The sequence below is a fragment of the Erpetoichthys calabaricus genome, chromosome 8, assembly GCF_900747795.2.
Source record: "Erpetoichthys calabaricus chromosome 8, fErpCal1.3, whole genome shotgun sequence".
NCBI classification, from domain to species: domain Eukaryota; kingdom Metazoa; phylum Chordata; class Cladistia; order Polypteriformes; family Polypteridae; genus Erpetoichthys; species Erpetoichthys calabaricus.
The window spans coordinates 173,237,061-173,257,268 of record NC_041401.2 but is presented as its reverse complement, the minus strand read 5'-3'; the positions used below and the strand labels follow the sequence as shown (position 1 = coordinate 173,257,268).

The 20,208-nt window shown below is 44.0% G+C and overlaps 1 protein-coding gene across 9 annotated transcripts in view; it reads right to left on the bottom strand.

Moving 5' to 3' along the window:
* casz1 (castor zinc finger 1) overlaps positions 1 to 20,208 on the bottom strand; it is a 601,697-nt gene that overhangs the window by 15,019 nt on the left and 566,470 nt on the right. For 8 of the 9 annotated variants that reach the window (XM_051931297.1, XM_051931302.1, XM_051931301.1 and 5 more), the window contains 10 exons: positions 20,189 to 20,208; positions 17,849 to 18,021; positions 15,621 to 16,480; positions 8,585 to 8,717; positions 7,700 to 7,763; positions 5,224 to 5,387; positions 5,014 to 5,136; positions 4,506 to 4,820; positions 3,709 to 3,907; positions 2,980 to 3,151 (listed from right to left, as the gene is read on the bottom strand). The exon at positions 20,189 to 20,208 is cut by the window's right edge and continues 145 nt beyond it. In XM_051931297.1, the coding sequence (XP_051787257.1) occupies positions 2,980 to 3,151; positions 3,709 to 3,907; positions 4,506 to 4,820; positions 5,014 to 5,136; positions 5,224 to 5,387; positions 7,700 to 7,763; positions 8,585 to 8,717; positions 15,621 to 16,480; positions 17,849 to 18,021; positions 20,189 to 20,208 (2,223 nt within the window). The remainder of the gene's footprint in view (positions 1 to 2,979; positions 3,152 to 3,708; positions 3,908 to 4,505; positions 4,821 to 5,013; positions 5,137 to 5,223; positions 5,388 to 7,699; positions 7,764 to 8,584; positions 8,718 to 15,620; positions 16,481 to 17,848; positions 18,022 to 20,188) is intronic. The other variant, XM_051931303.1, reaches the window with a different exon arrangement.

The window sequence follows — 20,208 nt, the reverse complement described above, 5'->3', positions numbered from 1 at the left end:
CCCACCCCCCTCAGAACCTAACTCACATTATCGATGCCTCAGTATTTGCACTCTTCATTTGTTAACATGTGCTTTTCACTTCCCAGTTGGGCTCCCTGTAAGGACTGCCAATGATGACGACGATAATAATGTGTACTTCTGGTTCTACGTGTTTTTAAATTACATTGAATGACAAAGTGGCGGCACGGTGGCGCAGTGGGTAGCGCTGCTGCCTCGCAGTTGGGAGATCTGGGGACCTGGGTTCGATTCCCGGGTCCTCCCTGCGTGGAGTTTGCATGTTCTCCCCGTGTCTGCGTGGGTTTCCTCCGGGCGCTCCGGTTTCCTCCCACATTCCAAAGACATGCAGGTTAGGTGGATTGGCGATTCTAAATTGGCCCTAGTGTGTGCTTGGTGTGTGGGTGTGTTTGTGTGTGTCCTGTGGTGGGCTGGCACCCTGCCCAGGATTGTTTCCTGCCTTGTGCCCTGTGTTGGCTGGGATTGGCTCCAGCAGACCCCCGTGACCCTGTGTTCGGATTCAGCGGGTTGGAAAATGGATGGATGGATGGATGAATGACAAAGTTTTAGCACGCTGAGGAAATCAGACTGCACTTCAGAGAAGGAACCTGGCAAGCTGCTTATAGGCCCAAATTTACACCTGACAGGACAAGAGACAGTTGTTTTAATAAATGTTTTTAAAAAAATGTAAGCACTGGTCTCTGTCTGGCCCCACTGAGCACAGTTGTGCTTTTACCTGTTTGCTTTAAAACATCTGTATGGAATCTTGAAGAAATACAAACTTGAAAAAATGAAGTGTGGTTTCATCTGAAGGCTCTTCACACAGAAATCGCTACACCAGGGATCCCTGTGACGTGCACTGTAGGGTTTATAGAGTACGGCTAAGTCAGATTTTCTTTAGAAGAAACTGGTGACATCAACTGTTGCTAAAATGATGCCAACAGAGTGTACACCCAAATGTAACAAAGGACTGAAAACACAATGGACAGCTTGAGATTCTAAAGTGAAATGAATTAAAGCTGCTGCGGAGGAGCCAAGTGCTCAGTTTCCTGAAGGCTTCTAAAAAAGGAGACTGAAATTAGGAGAACTATGGATGTGATACTTCAGTCTGGATAAAAACAGTAGACATTTATTTTTAGTACAGTATACTGCACACCACCATGCATGGGCATTTAAAGGGACATTGAGTTGGGCACCCTTCCAGCACCAAGCTAAGACAAATAATTTAAATAAATGTACATTTCAGGTGTGGAGGTGGCCCTCCGACATGCTATGTTATGTACCCTGCTAATCCATACAGCTTTACACAGCCACTTGGCATGAACGGGGGGTGAGGTGTGGAGGCTACCCACTGATTTAGAGAAGAACAGGGAATACGTCTGAGGCTTACCTGACAGTCCACATTCAAAATGCGAATTGTGACTTTGGAATGGCGAGCAGCTTCATCTGTATGCATAAGCCATTGTATCTACTGGGCAACGGCTGTACGGCCACTATGGTGCTCCATTCATGTATTTGCACGACTGCTTAGCTAATGCATATATTTACGAAATGGTCAACAGCATCATGTCGGGTACTGCTCTGATCCCTGGGGTAAATGAGGCAATTTGACACGTTCATGAGGACATTCTAATTTTTATCTTTGTATTATTTATGGATAATACAATAACTAGTTCAGTATAGCATATTCACTAGCTGCCAGTATGACACATGAGAATCCAAAGGTCCTCATAAGGCCATGTCACATAGGGCGGCTTTCCCAGTGATCATAAAGTCATAGCCTTTGTTTGCATTACCTTAGAAAGTCGGAAACACAGTCAGTGGTGTGCATCCATGAAACGCCGTATAACGTGACATACTCAGCGACCCACTTTAACTAGCCCACAACTCGCCCCGACAAAATGATTTTGTGTTGAGTCGTAGGGGCCTCCGTGTGTGCATGACAGCTAACATCCAGCAAATGCTCTTCTAGAAGAACAATGCATATACAGTATATACTCGTGGGTACAGTAAGTCGGGGCCTGATTTTACTGTATAATTTCCAGTATTTTATAATGTCGGTTGTATAAGTCGAATGCGGAAAACTCATGCTATTTGTCCAAGAAGTTATGATATGCTAACACCCGCCTGAGAGAGTAACCACAGAGCACACGGCCTTTCTTTTCTGTGTATTGTGCCTACATGACCATGCGGTAATACCCGAACTATTTCAAAGCAACGTTTGCAATGTTTTGTGTTTTTTGTATCTCCCACCCTCATACACCTTTATCGTAAGAGCATCCCTTATCTACGATGGAGCGTTAGATCAGAAGAAAATATGAAGCTGGTTTAAAATTAAACGTCGTTGAAGTAGTGAAAGAAATTGGTAACTGTGCTGCTGCAACAAAATTCAATGTGTCTGAGAAATTGGTGCGAGATTGGAGGAAACAAGAAGATGTAAAAAAAAAAAAAAGTGTTGCATTTTTGAACGGGTATATAAGTTGGGGTCTGATTTTATAATCGATTTTTTCGGATTTCATGACCCAACTTATACGTGAGTATATATGGTAATGCAGCGACGAGGAATAAGGCATGCTGCCATTTTGGACTATACAGACAGAAGAGAAGCTTGTCTGTCTGATGTTTCATGTTTTACACACCACGACAGAATGGCAAAAAGAAAAGAAAGAGACTGTGGCTGAACTCATTGTACGTGTTAACCCTTCCTATAGTGCTGGCTCTGTCGGGCAGGCAGCTATTGGGTGGCACAAAGAAAAAGGAGCAAGCATGGCTGTCCTGGAAGGTCGGCCTGTAGTCGGTAAATTAGACCGGGACAGCGAATTTCAGTTATTTAGACTGACATGAGCGAATGTGGAGATCAGCAACTGCATGCAGTCAGCAAGTCTGAAATGCCTCACAACAAGGAGTCGCGTAATGTGACATCAACTTAAGTCATATGATGGGTGGTGGAAGGGGTTTCTGTTGAATACAATCAGTTATTATTACCTAGTCGGCCACACTCTTCCCGCTTTGTGAAGTATTTGAATCCATTAGCAGCTCTGCGTTCTGCCTTCTCATGCTTCTTAATGTGCCAGGGTAGCTTGGTTGTGATGTTCGTGACAAAGGAGCAGTTAGGCCGCAGACAGTGGTAGTGTCCACGCATTCGGAACTCACATTGCTGTAATAAAAAAAAATTAATTAATAATAAAAATATATATATATCAAACAATAAAGCATCTGAGATTGGTGCCATGTATAACCCTGACTGAAGACAGCATTCGTAATTTACTGGTAAGGGTCCTGTCTGATGCCTAACCCCAGTAAGTACTACAAATGACTTTAGGCCTCACAAAGCAAATGGCGAGGCACGCAGTATACTTTGACAGCACTTTTTTGTAGTTTTGAAATGCGCTAACTAAAATAAATGTACCTTCATCCAATTACAATGCGTCTGTAGTGGGCTTTCTAATCCCTTCGTCGGAATTCCCCTGACAGATGTTCAATGTAGGGCTTTGATCCAAAGTTTCAAGCACCTGTTATCTTGGAATTGTTGTGTGGGTGTCATAACCTGCTCTTAACAAGGATATTCAGATTTCATTAACCCCCTAAAGTCTAGCAACATTCATCGTAAAATGATTTCTATCTTTGTTTTGCTTTCTAACATGGAGCACCTTTAATGTCAGATATGTGCAATTGGCCCAATCAAATTGTGACCTCTGCACACTGTTATCCTACCTGGTTGGGACAAAGACACTGCAGGGAGTAGTAAGCAAACTGGTCGCGGACATTCATCAGGTTGTTGTTGGGGTTGATGTGATCCAGGCAGTGGGATTCAGCCTTGCCCGACGTCTTGCACACATATTTGCAGTTTCCAAAAAGACAATGGAAGTGAAACTTGTTTGCATATTTGCAGTCTGTGGCCAAGCAGGGGTCACTGCAGTGAGGAAAAAAAAAATAACTTTATTAAAAATGAATAATAATAAGGCAGCTGATTTAAGGAGACAAAGGTGTGGCCGCTAAGTGTTGGGTGGTCAGCAGTGTAATCCTCGCAGCTCAGACGCAGATCTGAAGGTCTACCGGTTACAATCGTGAAGTATTTTATTGATCAATCATTTGCAGGGCAATTATTCTACATGGAGGCATCAATGCATAATATCAGGTCTCATTTCAATGAATATTCCCTGAAGACCTGATGTATTTGCTGTTACACCATCTTCTAAAAATATCCAGTGGATAAAATATATTTTCACTAACCAGTTAGGCCTTCACTAAATCCTACTCTGGTTTCATGAGGAATCTACATGGCAGTTAAATCAAAACGGTGTTACAGTTGAGTGAAAATACAGTGTATGCACTGACCCAAAAAGAAACTGAAGCAAACCTGTGCAGGACTCCTGTCGTAAAGACCCCTTTATTTCAGGTAGTCATGGCCACCTGTGCCTGCAGCAGGCGTTAGGGAGACCCGTGTGCGTGAGTGTAATGTCTGCTCATGACACGACTTTGGACACCATTGGCTTGTTTCAGACACTAACTTGTCCTGGAACTGGAGAAATCCCGGTTTCACTTGGGGTTTGGCGTTCTCCAACGAGGTGGTCGCTAGTTGGGAGGCAGCAGCCCCCAGGCTTGGTACGGAGGCAGGAAGCTGGGGAATGGAGCCAGTCAGTTGTTTCCATGTGAGCAACGATGGAGCAGAAGTAAAGATGGCAGCAGGGCTAACTGTAGGCAGCTCTCCACTGTGAGCTGAAGCAGGATGCTGTGAGGCGTTCGAGTCAGACGGCACCCTGTTCTCACCAGTCGGGTTCAGCAACGGCTCTGTTTTCACTTTGACTGCGGCTCTGAAATGGAAACTGAAAAGAGAAGGCACACCTCAGATCTGGTACTCCAGTCTGCGGGAAGGATTCTCCTATAAACAACTGCCAGGTTCCTCTCGGACGCCCTTGTACTGCAGCTCATCGGGTGCTGGAGCACAATGCTCTCCAGCCAAATACAATTCTTGAAAGGTTTAATGGAAGGTAAAGTTACGACAGAAGTGACACTCACTTTGCGTGTTTAATGGCTCCGTCCAATGTGCTGAAAAGGGCGCCACAGTCCTCCACGAGACAATGGAAGTGACATTTGTGTAGGAAATCACAAGTCCCTTCGCAGAAATCTTCTGTATCAAACCTGACGGTGGGAAACCACAGAATGAGCCAAATAACAACGGCAATTAGAAGACAAGGAATCAGATCAGCAGGTCTGCAAGTCTCTTACCTCCTCAAGTAGGTCTTCCAGAACTCGGCTGTCTTCTCTTGAAGCGGAGCTTTCCCCGCTGGGCCCAAAAACTGAATGGCTTCAGGGCCGTCGCCCACATGGCTGTTCTCCATCTCCGACTTGATGTTCAGTGTGTTGAAGAATCCCACATTGGCCTGCGAAATCTGCAGCAAAGAAAGAGGAGCAGCACACTTCTCATTTGTATGAAAGACAACATTATGGGCTAAACAAAAATCAGCATTGCTACACAGTGCCAATCAATCAATCAATCAATAAAAAAAGAAGATGCTCCAAGAAACCAACAGCCTGTCTAGTCTGTGCTGTCCCTTAGTTTCAGGTTTGACATGCACTTCGGACCACCAGAGCCTGCCCAGTGGTCAGCAATCTGTGAATGGTCTCTCTCTTTTGTGATGCCACCACATGCACCAGTGGTGGAAAGTCAATAACGTGCAGATTTTACCATAAGGACCCACTGCTGTGAGTGACGCGTGAAAGACAATCCGCCGGGTGCGTTTTTCTCTTGATCTAGAATTCCCATCACTGAGTCCCATTTACAGATTTCTCAACTATTGAATTTCAGGCCCTGCTAAGACTGTGCCATCTGTATCTTTAACTGAGATCCTTGGCCATGGCATCAAGATGCTTTAGAACTGGGTCAACATCTGGAAAATGCAGGTTAGATTCGATGAATTAAGTTCATTGATCCCAATTCAGAATGTAGAAAAGTGCTACACGTGGGCAAAGAGAACCTCAATTATAAATACAAGATGGGAGACAGTGCCCCATAGGAAGCAGCCTCTGAAAGGGATTTAGGGGTTTATGTTGATGCAACATGACGAGGATGGATAGGACTAGGAATGAGTGCGTTAGAAGGTCAGCTCAAGTTGGACGGTTGGGAGACAAAGTCAGAGAGGCAAGATTGCGTTGGTTTGGACATGTGCAGAGGAGAGATGCTGGGTATATTGGGAGAAGGATGTTAAGGATAGAGCTGCCAGGGAAGAGGAAAAGAGGAAGGCCTAAGAGAAGGTTTATGGATGTGGTGAGAGAGGACATGCAGGTGATGGGTGTAACAGAGCAAGATGCAGAGGACAGAATGATACGGAAGAAGATGATCCGCTGTGGCAACCCCTAATGGGTGCAACCGAAAGAAGAAGAAGAAGTAATGTACAGAAGTGGATAAAAAGGCAAATAATATGTTAGGTTATATCATAAAGATTTAAGGCAAGGGATGTTATGCTCAAACACATCTGGAGTGCTGCAGTGGGCTGGCGCCCTGCCTGGGGTTTGTTCCTGCCTTGCGCCCTGTGTTGGCTGAGATTGGCTCCAGCAGACCCCCGTGACCCTGTGTTAGGATATAGTGGGTTGGAAAATGAGTGGATGGATGGATGGACTGACATCTGGAGTGTTGTGTGCAGTTCTGGTCTCCATGCTACAAGAAAGACAAAGCAGCAATTGAAGAGGTAAAGAGGAGGCCTGTCAAGAGCATCTCGGGACTTAAGGACATGCCCTACAGTGCCAGGCTCAGAGAATTCAACCCACGTAGCCTCAAGCGCAGGAGACCATGTCTTCAAAATCCTCAAAAGGCATCGATAAAGCAGATCCAGCAACCTTCTTTCAGAACGTTACAGAGGACATGAGTGGAAATGAAAAGGGAGCTCTTCTTTATGCAAAGAGTTGTGGGACTTTGGAACAAACTGCTAAGACGTGTAGTTGAAGCAGAGACCTTGCCAACCTTTAAGAAGAATCTGGATGAGAGGCCGGGACAGCTTAGCTGTTAGCTAAACAAATGGGCTTGATGGACACAATGGCCTCCTCTCCTTTGTCAGATTTCTTATGTTCTCATCCAGTGGCGACCCTGAGCTAAGGCCTCTAGTGCTGCACCTCTCCCACCTTGTGGGGTCCTTCAGCTGGACAGGTCACCCTCCTCCACCATTTCACGCTCCGTATATCACCATGGAGGCAAATGCCTTCACAGCCGCGCCGCGCAACGCCTCCTTAAATCATCACTCTAATGGATCTCCACAAAGTATTTATTTCAATCTGTAAGGTATATGATTGAATATGCCTACAATTCATTTCCAGAAAACATACAATATTTAAATATCCTCTACCTCAGCTCCAAGACTGTGATTCATTTTTTAATATTAAAAATGAAGGATATTATTTCTTTTTTTTTCCTCAAGAATATGATTTGCAAAGCATACGGGGGGGGGGAGAGAAAGTCTTCATGGATGCCAGGTTCAAAACAGCTCATCAAAAAATAAACATCTCCATATATCTGGAGATGCATCCCCCTACTAGTTCATTATATTAATTTGTGAGCAGTGGGCTGAAATTATGCTGTATGAAAAATGGCTTGAAAATTTAAATGGTACAAACTCATCTTATTAGCGGTGAAACATTAAAAAACAAACAGCCCCCTCTGCGTCCTGCTAATTTGTCTCGGGATGAAAGCCGTTTGATGGATGGATCTTACCTTATTCATAAGCGAGGATAAAAGAGATGTATTTCCCGGTGCAGGGTGTCCGTTTGATTCATTACTGGAACAAGGAAAATGAACAATGTTTAGTCAAGATTTGCATGAGAACAGTAAATATTAACATTCATCACAGACTTTCTGCAAATAAAAAAAAAAAACCAGCTGCTTATTAACTAAGTAAAAAAAAAAAAGAAGAAAACCAAAACCCTGAGGTTTCGTTCAAAGTGAGACCAACGTGTGCCAAGAAACGCTTGTAAAAAAATCAAGACGGCTTCAGCTAGAGAACAGGCCGGTGTTTTGGGGGGCAGACTACAGAAAATAAAGACCGGATATATTGTGTGAGAGTACGGGGCCTCAAGTGATGACATATACATACAAACCCAAAGACCCCAAAGCCTGGAAGACTCTACAGTACACAGTATGCAGCAGACCAACTAGCCGAAAACGGAGCAGTCACTTTGAAGATACTGCAGACCTGACTCAAGTGTAAAGGGAATTACAGAGGCACGATGAATAATGAATGCTGGTAATATAATTCAGTCCTAAGATAATCTTAGAAAACGGCAAAGGCGGAGGCTCAATTTACATGTTAAATTGTCTCAAGCTGGGCTTTGCGTTTCTTGCTAAAAATCCGTCCGTTCCCCTTCCTCGGCTCTGACCTGGCAGAGCACTTTTATCATCTGAATCGGTGGCCCCTTCCACGTCCCTCCCTTAAGTCTTTTATCATACTGGACTGAAATTAAATTATAGCTCTCCTTGATAAATAATTAGTCTCGGTCAAGAGAACCGACCTGTAGCCAACTCCCCCCCCCCCACCCCTCATCCCCATCATGGCAGCGTGGCACACTGATTTCTTAGAGCACCATTACGAGTAGGCACTACCTCTGCTCTTTTTTGCTGAGATCCAAACTTTTCTCCTGCAAGGAATCCTGGGAGGTTGCTGTGCTTCCATCTAAGGGCTCCTGCTTCACCTGAACCAGATTAAACCTGGCCATGCTCCCTTGCAGCCCATTTCCTGCGGAGAGGCATAAAAAAGACAGAGGAGAGGGAGAGACAGAGAGAGGGAGAGGAAGCGTTATTGTTGGTCAGCATTATTTTCTTTGATGAGATCTGACCTGACTTCTGTCCCAGCCAAAAGAGTACTTGGAGTGATAATTATTGCAAAATTATGTCAAGCCGTCAAGGCTATCGGGCTTTTAAGTGGTGATTGAGGGAGAGGAGGAATAAGAGAAAAAGACTCTTTTTTCAGTAGCACTTGTCACAACTCATTTGCTGGACTGTCTCTTAACTACTCATTAAATACAGCACTAATGCTGAGGAAAAGTGGCAGAATTAGACTGGTTGTTACCCTTCCTTCCATATTTGGCTGCCTGTGTCACCTTGGCAACGGCCGAGGCCCCAAAACTGAGCATGCCCAAGAGGAACATCTGGCATGTCACTCAGATTGAACCTGACAACCAATCAGATCAGTTCAAATAGCATGACCTCCCAATCATATTTTCTGGATAGGTATTTTGTGATAAGAATTTAAACAAAATCGGAACGTGGGAAGTGGGAGGAAGAACAAACCACTCGCACATACACAGAATCAGGCTGACAGAAGTGTGCACATCCTGGCTTTCTCCACAATGCCCAAGTGGCTGAAATATTAATTTGCCCTTCGGCAATACAGAGAAAGCCGTGCTTTTCTGTGGAAGGTAAGTGGTATTTTATTAAAAATAAAGGCAGAGGGGAGCAACAATGAAGCGGTCCCTAGAATGACCTCTGAAGTCCTGAGCTAAGTGCTCCGGCACTGATTGACTTTCTGAGGCCGGGCAGGCTTCTTCGCAACGAGTTGGCAGACAAAGAAGGGAAGGAGGCAGTCCACTGTGGATGGCACTGCTCTCTTTTTCGAGGAAGAACCTGGAGGAGGCGTTGGGACAGCTGAGCTAAACAAACAGGCCTGATGCACTGAATGGTCTCCTCTCCTTTGTCAAGTGTCTTATTGTCCAAATATTGGGAATGAAAAAAATCAAAGATACACGAAGACATTTAACAGTAAGTGTTTTTGCTGATAAACCAAAGTTGACTTTGTGACTGTGTATTTGCACACAAAAGTGGGAGTTCCAGACCGCTTTCTGACAACATTAGATTTATTTATCGTAAGAGACCATTTCTTTGCATTTAGTCTTTCATATCTTGAATAGTCTCTTGTTCAACAGGCCACACCATGACTCTCATACTGTGCGTTTCTTTTAGTATCCATGCACTAAGTCATAACAACATGGCCACAGAACCACATTTTTAAATATTAAATGCAGGTCCAAACCTGCTGCTGCCGGGGCAATTTATTGTTAGTTAACACCTTGAGATGGTGAAATCATAAAGACAGGCTGACTCTCTCTCATGGCTACTCTGCCACTTCTACAGTGGACTCGGACAGTATTTAGACCCCTTCACTTTCTGCACACTTTGATTTTGAATTGGATGCATTTGACATTTTTGCCCATCAATCAGCTGCACACTCAATAGCCCATAATGACAAATCGAAAATTTATTACAAATCAAAAACTCATTCCTATAAGTATTCAGATCCTTGTCTGTGCCACTGCAGAGTGTGGTTTGCTTTAATTCTCCTTGAGATGTTTTCTGGAAGTTGCCTGGAGTTCACCTGTGGCACACTGGACGTCGTTTAGTAAGGCAGCCACCTCTGTAAAGAGGGTCCTCCAATTCACACTGCATGACAGGACAAAAGCCAACCCATGAAGACCAAGGGACTCTCTGTGGACCTACATGCTCAAAACAGTGCTGAGGCGTAGATCAGGGCAAGACATTTCTAAACGCTGTGAGAGTTTCCAGGAGCACAGCGGCCTCAATCATTGTGAAAATGAAGGAGATTAGAACCACCAGGACACTTCCCAGAGTTGGTCATCCAGTCAAACTGGGTAACTGAGCAAGAAGGGCCTTGGTCAGGGTGGGGACCAAAAACCCAATGGTCATTCTAACGGAGCTTCAGAAGTCCTCTGCTGAGATCGGAGAACAATCGAGAGTTTATGGTGCAGTATTAAGAAAACTTGAGGTCCGTGGACTCCTAGGGCGTCCGTGAGGGTCAGATAAAAATGAACATTTATATTCACTATACAGCCCGGTACTGTTGATTTAGAGTAGATGGTGTAGTAATGGTAGTAGAAAATATTATAGTAGTAGATCTGTTTTAATTTGCACAAGAGGATTGTATTTCATAATTATTATGAGTGGCTATTAGTTTTTGCATAAAAAAGGAGTGTTTTTTTTTTAGATGGTTTACTTTAAAGTTTAATAATACTTTGTGTATGTCATATATGTATGAGACAATCAAATCTCGATAAAAAAGTACATTATATTCATTGCATGCAAAGTTGTATTTATGTGAATATTTCTAGGGAAGGGGGTCCATAGCTTTCATCAGATTCTTAAAGGGGTCTGGGACTCAAAAAAGGTTAAGAATCACTGGTCTAGACAGACGTCACTCTTGAGGTAAAGACATATGACAGCTTAACAGGACTCTGAGAGTATGAAGATGAAGACTCTCTGGTCTGATGAGACCAAAACTGAACTCTTTAGGTGAGCACTGCTCATCGCCTGCTCAATCCCATCTCGACAGTGAAGCATGGTGGTGGCAGCATCCTGCTATGGTGGGTCTTCTTAGCAGCAAGGACAGGGAGACTGATGAATGCAGCCAAATACAGAGAGGTCCTTAAAGAAAACCTACTCCAGAGTGCACGTGGTCTCAGACTGGGCCGATGTTTCACCTGACAGTATGAAGGCAACGCCGGATTGGCTTCAGGACAAGTCTCTGAGTGTCCCTGTGTGGCTCAGACAAAGCCCTGTCTTAAAACTCCACAGAACATCTGTAGAGAGACCTATAGAGAGACATCCAATCTAATAGAGCTTGAGAGGATCTGCCAGGAAGAATGGGATAAACTGACCATATCCAGGTGTGCAAACCTTGTAGAGAATTACCAAGAAGACTCAAAGCTGTAACTTCTACCAAAGTACTGAATTGAGGGTCTGAGTACTTATGTGAGTTTAGTTTTCTAGTACATTAGCAAACCTTTCTGAAAAGGTTTTTCACTTTGACATTGTAGGTTATTAAGTGCAGGTGGAAGGGCAAAGATGGCAAATGTATCCAATTAAAAGTAAATCTACAATACAATAAAGTGTGCAGAAAGTGAAGGGGTCTGAATACTTTCTGTAAAGTAAAGAAAACACTGACCAGGCCTCTATACACAATAAGACCGTATTCTAAAAAGCCCGGGCCGTGGGTTGATGAGGGTGCTTTCACCACCCCTTACTGTACCCGAGCTCCTATGTATGCCATGACCTCACGACTATATGTGGAAGGTAAATGCTTATTTTCCAGATTTCTAATTTACGGTGTCATCTTTCTTTCATTTGTGCCTCTAAATACAGTTTTACTTTCTGATGTTTTCATTCGATAATTATAAGATACTGTAACCTTTAATGGCCACCCACTGGCACAGAGGGTAATGCTGCTCCCTGTCAAGACTTCACTTCTTTTTTGTTTCCAACATGGGTCCCCCTGCCTGCCAGCAGAAGCTCTTCAGGATGACAGACATCGGTAAAAGATGTGTTGCAGTCTGCATGTACGTGTTCAGCGAGTTAAAAAAAGAAAAGCAACTTGTGATCTCCAAGAAGGCAGCATCTGGAGCCTGTCCAGGAGTAATGTTCCACCATGTAATTACTTGTGGTAAGTTACAATGCTTGTAAAATCAGAGTTGTAACAGCATGTCTAATTAGGAAACTCTTCATCTGCTTGGCCCCAATAAAAAAAAGGGAAAAAAAGCAACTTGTAAAAATAAAAGCGCATTTGCAACTGAATGTAACACCCAGTGAACGAGTGCAGTCAAACCGAAGTGGAGCACTGGGAATGCCCTTGACTCGGGCAGAGCCCCGTTACTGATCAGGACACATCCGTTCACACGCCATTACATGAGGTAACTCCAGCATGAACCGTGCGTGTCTGTGTGTGTTTGCGGTTATCTGGGCTGAATAAGCGGAGCTGGTGCCACATGCTCAGGGCTTCCTGCCGGCACACCTACAGACGGGGCAAATCTCTTTGAGCAAAACACGGTGCCCACTGTGGCTGTGAGATTTCAGGGCCCAATTACTGCTCCACTATCTCACCAATGTAAAAAAAATGCATCTTCACTTCGGCTTGGCGGAAAACAGAAGAAAGATAATGGATCCTTCTTTTCATGTTCAGTTTTTTTTTCCCTGTTGTGAGCCGTGAAAATTTTTAAATGTAGCTTTTAAAAAGTTTCCCTCATCTACTCTCTATATATAAAATCCTAAGCCTAAAAGTGCAACGATTTTATGTGAATTTTTTTGTCATGCTTTACATCTGGCTAATTTTAAAGCCTACATTTATATGTTTGGTATCATTCTTTTCAGAATGTATCAAACTTTATGTGATGTTGTTAGATTTTTGGATTCTTATTCCGTTTTTAAATTATAAACTAAAAAATACCAAGAACTCAAGTCCCGCAAGATGAGATTTTGTGCCAAGAGATTTAATCACAACCAGGGCCGGAAATAAAAGACAAAGAGTGGGACAGCTGCTGTACAGGCTTTTAAATGTTTGAGGCACCGCGCGAGATGAAGATCATGTGGCATGGCGGCAGCAGCAGCTGATCGAGCAAAGAGGAGGTAAAAAAAAAAAAACTGCACTTGTTTCCCACTGTATCAGCGTTTAAGAGGGGGTTTCGGAGGAGCGACCGCATCTCCTTGGGGTGCGTTCAGACCCCCTCTTCACAACACGAGCTGCAGATTGGCCGCAACTGAGGGTTGGGTGCCCCCCTAGTCTATAATATATGTGTATATTAGTTAAACTTCCTGCTTCATCAATAGGCACAAGAAAGGGAAAGATAATTAATGAAGGATTTCATTTTGCTTCTTTGTCGGTTTTCTGTTCCTGTTTATTGCCGTTACTTGCCATCATATGGCACACGCTTGCCTTTACCTTGCAAAGCACTTGCTTATTTGTCTTACGACATGTCAGATACAACCGGCGACATTTCTTTGGGTTTTTCCACTCCACTGACTTGCAGAGGGTCACTCACTGCCAGTAGTGCGGTTTGAACGACTCACAATACGTCACAAGCTCTTCAAATGTAACACCAATTTTTACTGCTTATTCCCTTGGAATTTTTTTTTGTATTTTAAGTATTTATTTGTTGGAAGAAATAACTAAATGTACATCCCCCTCCTTAGTTAACCTCCTTTATTCAGCACATCAGGCTGCTGCCTATCCTGGCAGAACCCCCTAGCTCAATGAGACTGCCTTAGTCACCTCGTCACACACATCTTTGGGACATGGCAGGAATCTAAAGGGGGGCAGCAACTGGGCAGGAAAAGAAATCTCTGAACATATCTGTTAAAAGTCGTCCATTCGTGTTATGAATACAGCATCGCCTCAAGCGTATAACTTCATTTTTAAATGTTATTTTTCTTCTGACTTTTGGCACAGCTTGCTTAAGCACAGGTATATGCCGTTATTGTTGAAACTGAATGTTTTTAGATTAAAAACTGGAATTTTGCTAACTGAAAAGAGACACCAAATTCTTTTCAAATGCAGAATAAATGTTGTGAATTTGCTTTTCCTGAAGATCCTTTTCTTTCTCCGGCTCACAGTAAGGAGCCCAGGATTCGTGTCCTGCGTGGAGTCTGCATGTCCTCCCCGTGTCATTGTGGGTTTCACCCTGGTGCAGTCCAATGACATGCAGGTTAGGTGAACTGGCGCCGCTAAATTGACCCTAGTGAGTGAGTGAGTGTGTGTGTGTCTGTGCCACGATGTCCAGAGATTGTATCGGCTTTTCACGCTATGCTTGCTGGGATAGCCTCCCGCTTCCCTGCTCAGGATAAAGCAGGTTTATATACTGGATGGATGGACGGATGTTATGTCTAACGTTTATTACAGTATATTTGCACCCAGAACATGACATGGCCATTAAGCCAGCAGAGTCTGTGTCTGGAGGTTGACGGGTTGTAATTACCATACATTTGTATTTTGTATAGTTAAACATCCACACAAAATGCCAGCTATGTAGTAACCCAAAGAAATCACCGGCGCCATGTTGTCTTTCTTTTCCCCTTCTCCTTCAGTAACTGCCTCTTTACACACAATCCTCTTTTCCTCGCCAGTGAGATGTACTTGTTACACACACCACTGTACCATGGGAAGGCCCACTATAAACAGGACAATCTACTGTACGGTTACACTTAGAAACTTTGGGTTTTGATGTTAACCCCAACTTCATTCAGATGCGCCCCCCGTTGTAAGGCTATTCCATAATGCACGTGTTATACTGCCGATCTTCTACGTAGAGAAGGTCCTCTGTGGCCGTTTCTGATGACCGTTGTCGGCCAGCAGCAGTTCCATCTGTGTGACTGGACAGATCTCAGTCCCTTACCACGGGTGCTCCTCAGAGATGAGACCTTTACTTGGGTTGTGGTCGGCCAGTAACATTCAGGATGGAAGGGCTTTATATTAACTGTGGCGTTGCACACACAGTACGGTCCTATATGGCATTTACTGAAGTGCATTACTGAGCTCGGTGGTATCAGCAGCACAGTTCTTGACTTCTGCAAGTCTTGGGCAGAACGTAACTCTTGAAAAAGACAGAGAGGAGCTGACGATGTACTGGAAGTGAAAGTGTGTCTATCGCACAGTCACACCAGAATTAAACGCTACGACAGTCAAACATTTCCTTTCTGTTTTCTTTTGGGCTGTAAGGATCAACTAAGCACCCATCCTGTTTGGAGATGGGCATTTGACACACTTGCAGGAGTTGCTGCTCTACGACACCAAGTACGCCCCTTGACAAGCCCCCCACAGTCTGCCTGGTGTAAATGTTGTCACACACAAACACTCTCCTACCTGTCTCTACACTCCCAGCGGGCTTGAACGCAGCTGCGGCAAGTCTGGCCATCATCGGTGATATCAGGCCCTTGCTGGCGGAAATCTTCTCCACTATGGAAGTTGCCGCATGTGAGCTGGATGTGATCGCCAATGGAGAATCACCAGATGCTGAGCCACTCTGAGGGATCGATTCATTGGATGATGATGATGATGATGTGGCATTGGAGGAAGCTGCACATATTAAACCAGTAGCAGAGACAGGAATCTGTAGTGGAAGCCGGGGAATGATGGGAAAAAAGGGATTTGAAGCAGATAAGGCTGGGTTGGAGAGGGTAAGAGCGACCGGCATGGTACTAGGAAGAGCTTGGGTTAAAAGTGTTGACATCTTGCTGGCTGGAGAGAGGCTAGCAGTGGGTTTGACCACCTGAGAGGACGACATGGTGGTAGTTGGTGTAGGAAGCATGAGGGGGATGCTGGAGGATGGCTGAGTGGTGGGGGAAGCACTGAGGCTAGAGTTCTTGCTGCTAATAGCCGAGAAGTCCATAAGGTCATCGTTGCTGGAATCGTCTGGTTCCTCCTTGGGCACAAGGAAGGATGAGGAAAGACCAAGGACCCCAGATGAGCGGATGTGTCGTCTTTCGTGCTTTCGTTTGTGGGAGGTCATTTGACTTGTGGACGTGAAGGTAAAGCCACAGCCTGCCCGAATGCAGTGGAAGTGGTTGGTTGCCTTGCTATACACACAGCCTTCATATTTGCACTCCTCGTACTTGTAGAACTTCTTGAAACCATCCTTGGCATACGCATCATCCTTGATGTGGTAGCTTTTGTGCTTCTCTATATCACACTTGTTTTTGAAGGTAAATGTACAACCTGGACGCCTGGACAGACGGAAAGAAAGAAGGAAAAAAAAAAAAAGCATTATGTTAAGACAAAAAATGCTTCAAACCTGCACTCCACGCGATCTTCTTACCAGTTTTATGAAAGTAGCACATATACTCACATATACTGTACTAGCAATCCCCCACGGCTTCACCCACATAGAAGTGAAACAGGACAGCGAGGAGGACTCTGCCCGGTTCCCCACTCCTGATGTCACGTTTCCCCCTCCCCTTGGCCCACGGCCTCTGCCTCGGATTACCACGAATACACTGCTCCTACAAGCGAACTATGATACTTAGCGTGATGAGAGAAGTCACAAAATCAACCGGAATGTTCAAGAAAATTCTAGAAAAAAACCCGATCTAAATCCGTTAAGTAGTTCTCTCGTTCGCTAACTAGGTGGAGGTAAGGTTACACATGAGGCTGGCGACTAAGTGAGGTGGGCCCCACCTTGTGTCTCTCGGACCCGCACAAATAAATCAGCACCGCAAGCGAACTATGATACTTAGCACGATGAGAGAAGTCGCAAAATCAACCTGAATGTCCTAGAAAATTCTAGAAAAAAAACCCAATCTAAATCCGTGAAGTAGTTCTCTTGTGAAAAGCAGACAGACAGACAGACAGACGTTGGATTTTATATATATATATAAATATATATATATAAATATATATATATATATATATATATATATATATATATATAGAGAGAGAGAGAGAGAGAGAGAGAGAGAGAGAGAGAGATAAAAAGTAGCAAATATCGTCACAAGATAATAAAAACTCATTTTGTACTTGATGATGTAACATTCTCAAACTTGCTTAATCCTATTCACGTTTTCAGCAGAAAAGCGCCTACCCTAACAGCGCAGGGCACAAGCCTGACAAACCGAGATAGCCAAGGCCGCCGTCCATCACAAGGTCACTTTGAAGTCAGCAGTTAACCAAACCTGCACGTCTTTGCAGTCACAAGATGAATGTATAGACCACCATGATTTGGGATTCAGACCCTGTGTGCCCAGGATCTATCAGGAAGCAGTGCCACAGACTGTGCCACCTATGCTGCTACTGGCAAAGCGCTCTTCAATAGCAGGTACAGTAGTTCTGGCCCACCTGATGGTTTCCTTATAGAGGGTGTGACTCAGAAGATGTGCTTCTTGTACATTGCACAGCAATATGACTTACTACTTCCGAAGGTCTTGTCCCTCTCTAGTCTCACAGACGGCACAATGGAGTGAATTTTACAATAGGCCGGAGCTGACTGGCAAACACTCAATGGAGATCGTAGGCCTGAGAGTACTGGGAGGCCCTGCACAAGCTCAGTGGTCTCCCTTCCATCTCAGGGTTTGTGAATGAAGGTCATCGTCGCTCACCTGCAGTGAAAGTGCGTTGTCTTCTGCCCATAGAACTGGCACTCCACTGTTCCACAGTCTTCTGTGGCTCGGAACCTCTGGAAGCCATCGTTAATGAGCTGTGCGTTCTTCTTGTGAAAGTTTTCGTGCGTCATCACATCTGAAGTGCTGGTGTACACCTTGTTACAGCCAACCTACAGAAGAACAAAAGAGCAACAGTTTGCTTACTTTTCAAAGCTCTAGTCTTTGAGGTTTTCAAAAGCACTGGAATATTATTTCTCTGTTCAGTTGGCTTCACACAAATAAATACGTTATTTCAGAAGTTAAAACTGCTCCTCTCTGAACGCCTGTGCCATATTATATCATTTCATGTGCTCATTACAAATGGTGATGTGAGGACTTTGTGCTGTGTTGCTCACTGCTGCTCCGAATTTAGGCCTCAAATTAAGCCCTTGTAGAACAAATGCACATTGCCAACACATTTCAGTTAAATGTATGGCATCAGAGCGGGCAGCAGCAGACTTTGTCTTCTCTCTTCAGACTGCAATGTGCATAAAGTTTTAACACAAAATGCCTTTGGAAAGTCTCGCATTGTACACTTGTACATGAGCCCTGGTGTCTCCAAAGGCACGGCGGTGCCCAGAAGAGGGGCCGTGTAACAGTGACTCACAGCTAGTGCCGATTTCACAGCTCATACCCACTCACATCACCAGACCTCTAGGACCAAGAAGTCTCCGAGACCTGTAAATTAGTTCTGCCCACTTAAATTGCAAAGTTACTATCAAAATTCATTTTACACTTAGAAATAGGAATGTGTCAGTGCGCATCACTTATTGATTTTGCAGTTTTAAAAATGGTGGTCAATGCCCGAGCTTCTTTTTAGGGCCTTATTCCTGAATAAGGGGAAAGGTGTTCTGTTTATTTGGGATGATAACCGTCTCTCCAGCAGAGACAGACCTTCTGGGTTAACAGGGAATGCAAATGTTTGACTTGAAAAGAGCAAATGTATATCATCTTTGGCACTTTTCACCCAAGCAAACAAGGCAGCTTCTCCATATTGAGTCAAACAATGAAAAAAATGTCACCCCGTTTTTGTTTTGCTTTTTTCCTCCTCTGTTCATACTAAATCACACAAAGTTGTGCCAACATCTGCTCGTTCTCAGAGTTGTTAAAACAAGGCCTGAAGTGTCTAATAACAATTATGCCGCTTAGAGGAGGAGTTAACAAAGAATATATGTCAATCCAGTAGAAGCCCCTTCCTTTCGCCAACACTAAAACACTCTCAGAAATGACACCTTGAAAATAAGCAGATGTAAAGAATTAAACAAAACTGGTAGGGAATCATCTGCAACTCAGTACTTGGTGCTATAATATGAAAAATGTTAAGTTCATATAAACAACTAACTGAATTTTATCCATGCCAATTATGGAGAAAAAGACACAAGGTCACATGCTGCAGGTTAGTATTCTTCCTTTTTTTTTACTTAATTTATATTATGTCACCTTTTTCAAACAAATGAAAACTGCACTTAAATGGTCATTTAAACTTCATGGAAAAATTAAAAGAACTTTAATTTCCTTTTTCGGATGTGGTGAAACTCAACAACTTTACATTTTTTTTAAATTTTTTTTTGCTGGATCCCATGCTTGAAAGTCCTACACTGTCCTCTGTGCCACCACAAATACAAGTTTCTCTCTAACAAACGTCACATCTGCACCCCTGTGTAGTGGCCCATCCTCACCCTCTGTGACACACTGCGAGAAGGGCCGAGGTCCTGGGAGATAACCGGAGCCTGCCCTTGTGCTGCATGGGCCTGAAGCTGCCAGCCTGCCACTTGGCACATCTCAAGAGATGCCCAGATGTGCGTGGCGGGCCACAGCGTACGTCAAATCTGCACCTTCTAATGTCTCTTAGTCCTCGCACAGCTGGAAATGCAACAGATGCACATTTAGGAAGAAGCTCAGCCCAAAACGGTCTGAAAAGCTGGCACCGACATGCAGCACTGTGATTCAGCAAAGGGTATGTTGGCAACAGCAGATATTTAACAGAACTCAAAAACTTGTGAATTTGCATGTGAGCAGTGTCCCAGACAGACAGGCTAAGGCTTGGAGACAAAGACACGAGTTTAGAAAGCTACCAACTGCAACAAGGGTTCTGCTGTTCACTTTACGAAGTTAGAGGTGCTCTACCCAATATGGCCTTGCTTAGCAAACGCAGACATTTGTTGGATTTTTTTTTTTTTTAAATGGCTGCTCTATTTATGTAACCCATTGTCTTCTACACCCAGCTTATCCAATTTCTCTTAAATACACAGATTTGAAAGGGTATAGGATCGGGGATTTGCCAGGCTCAAGTTTTACCTGCATGCAGTGGTAGTGCG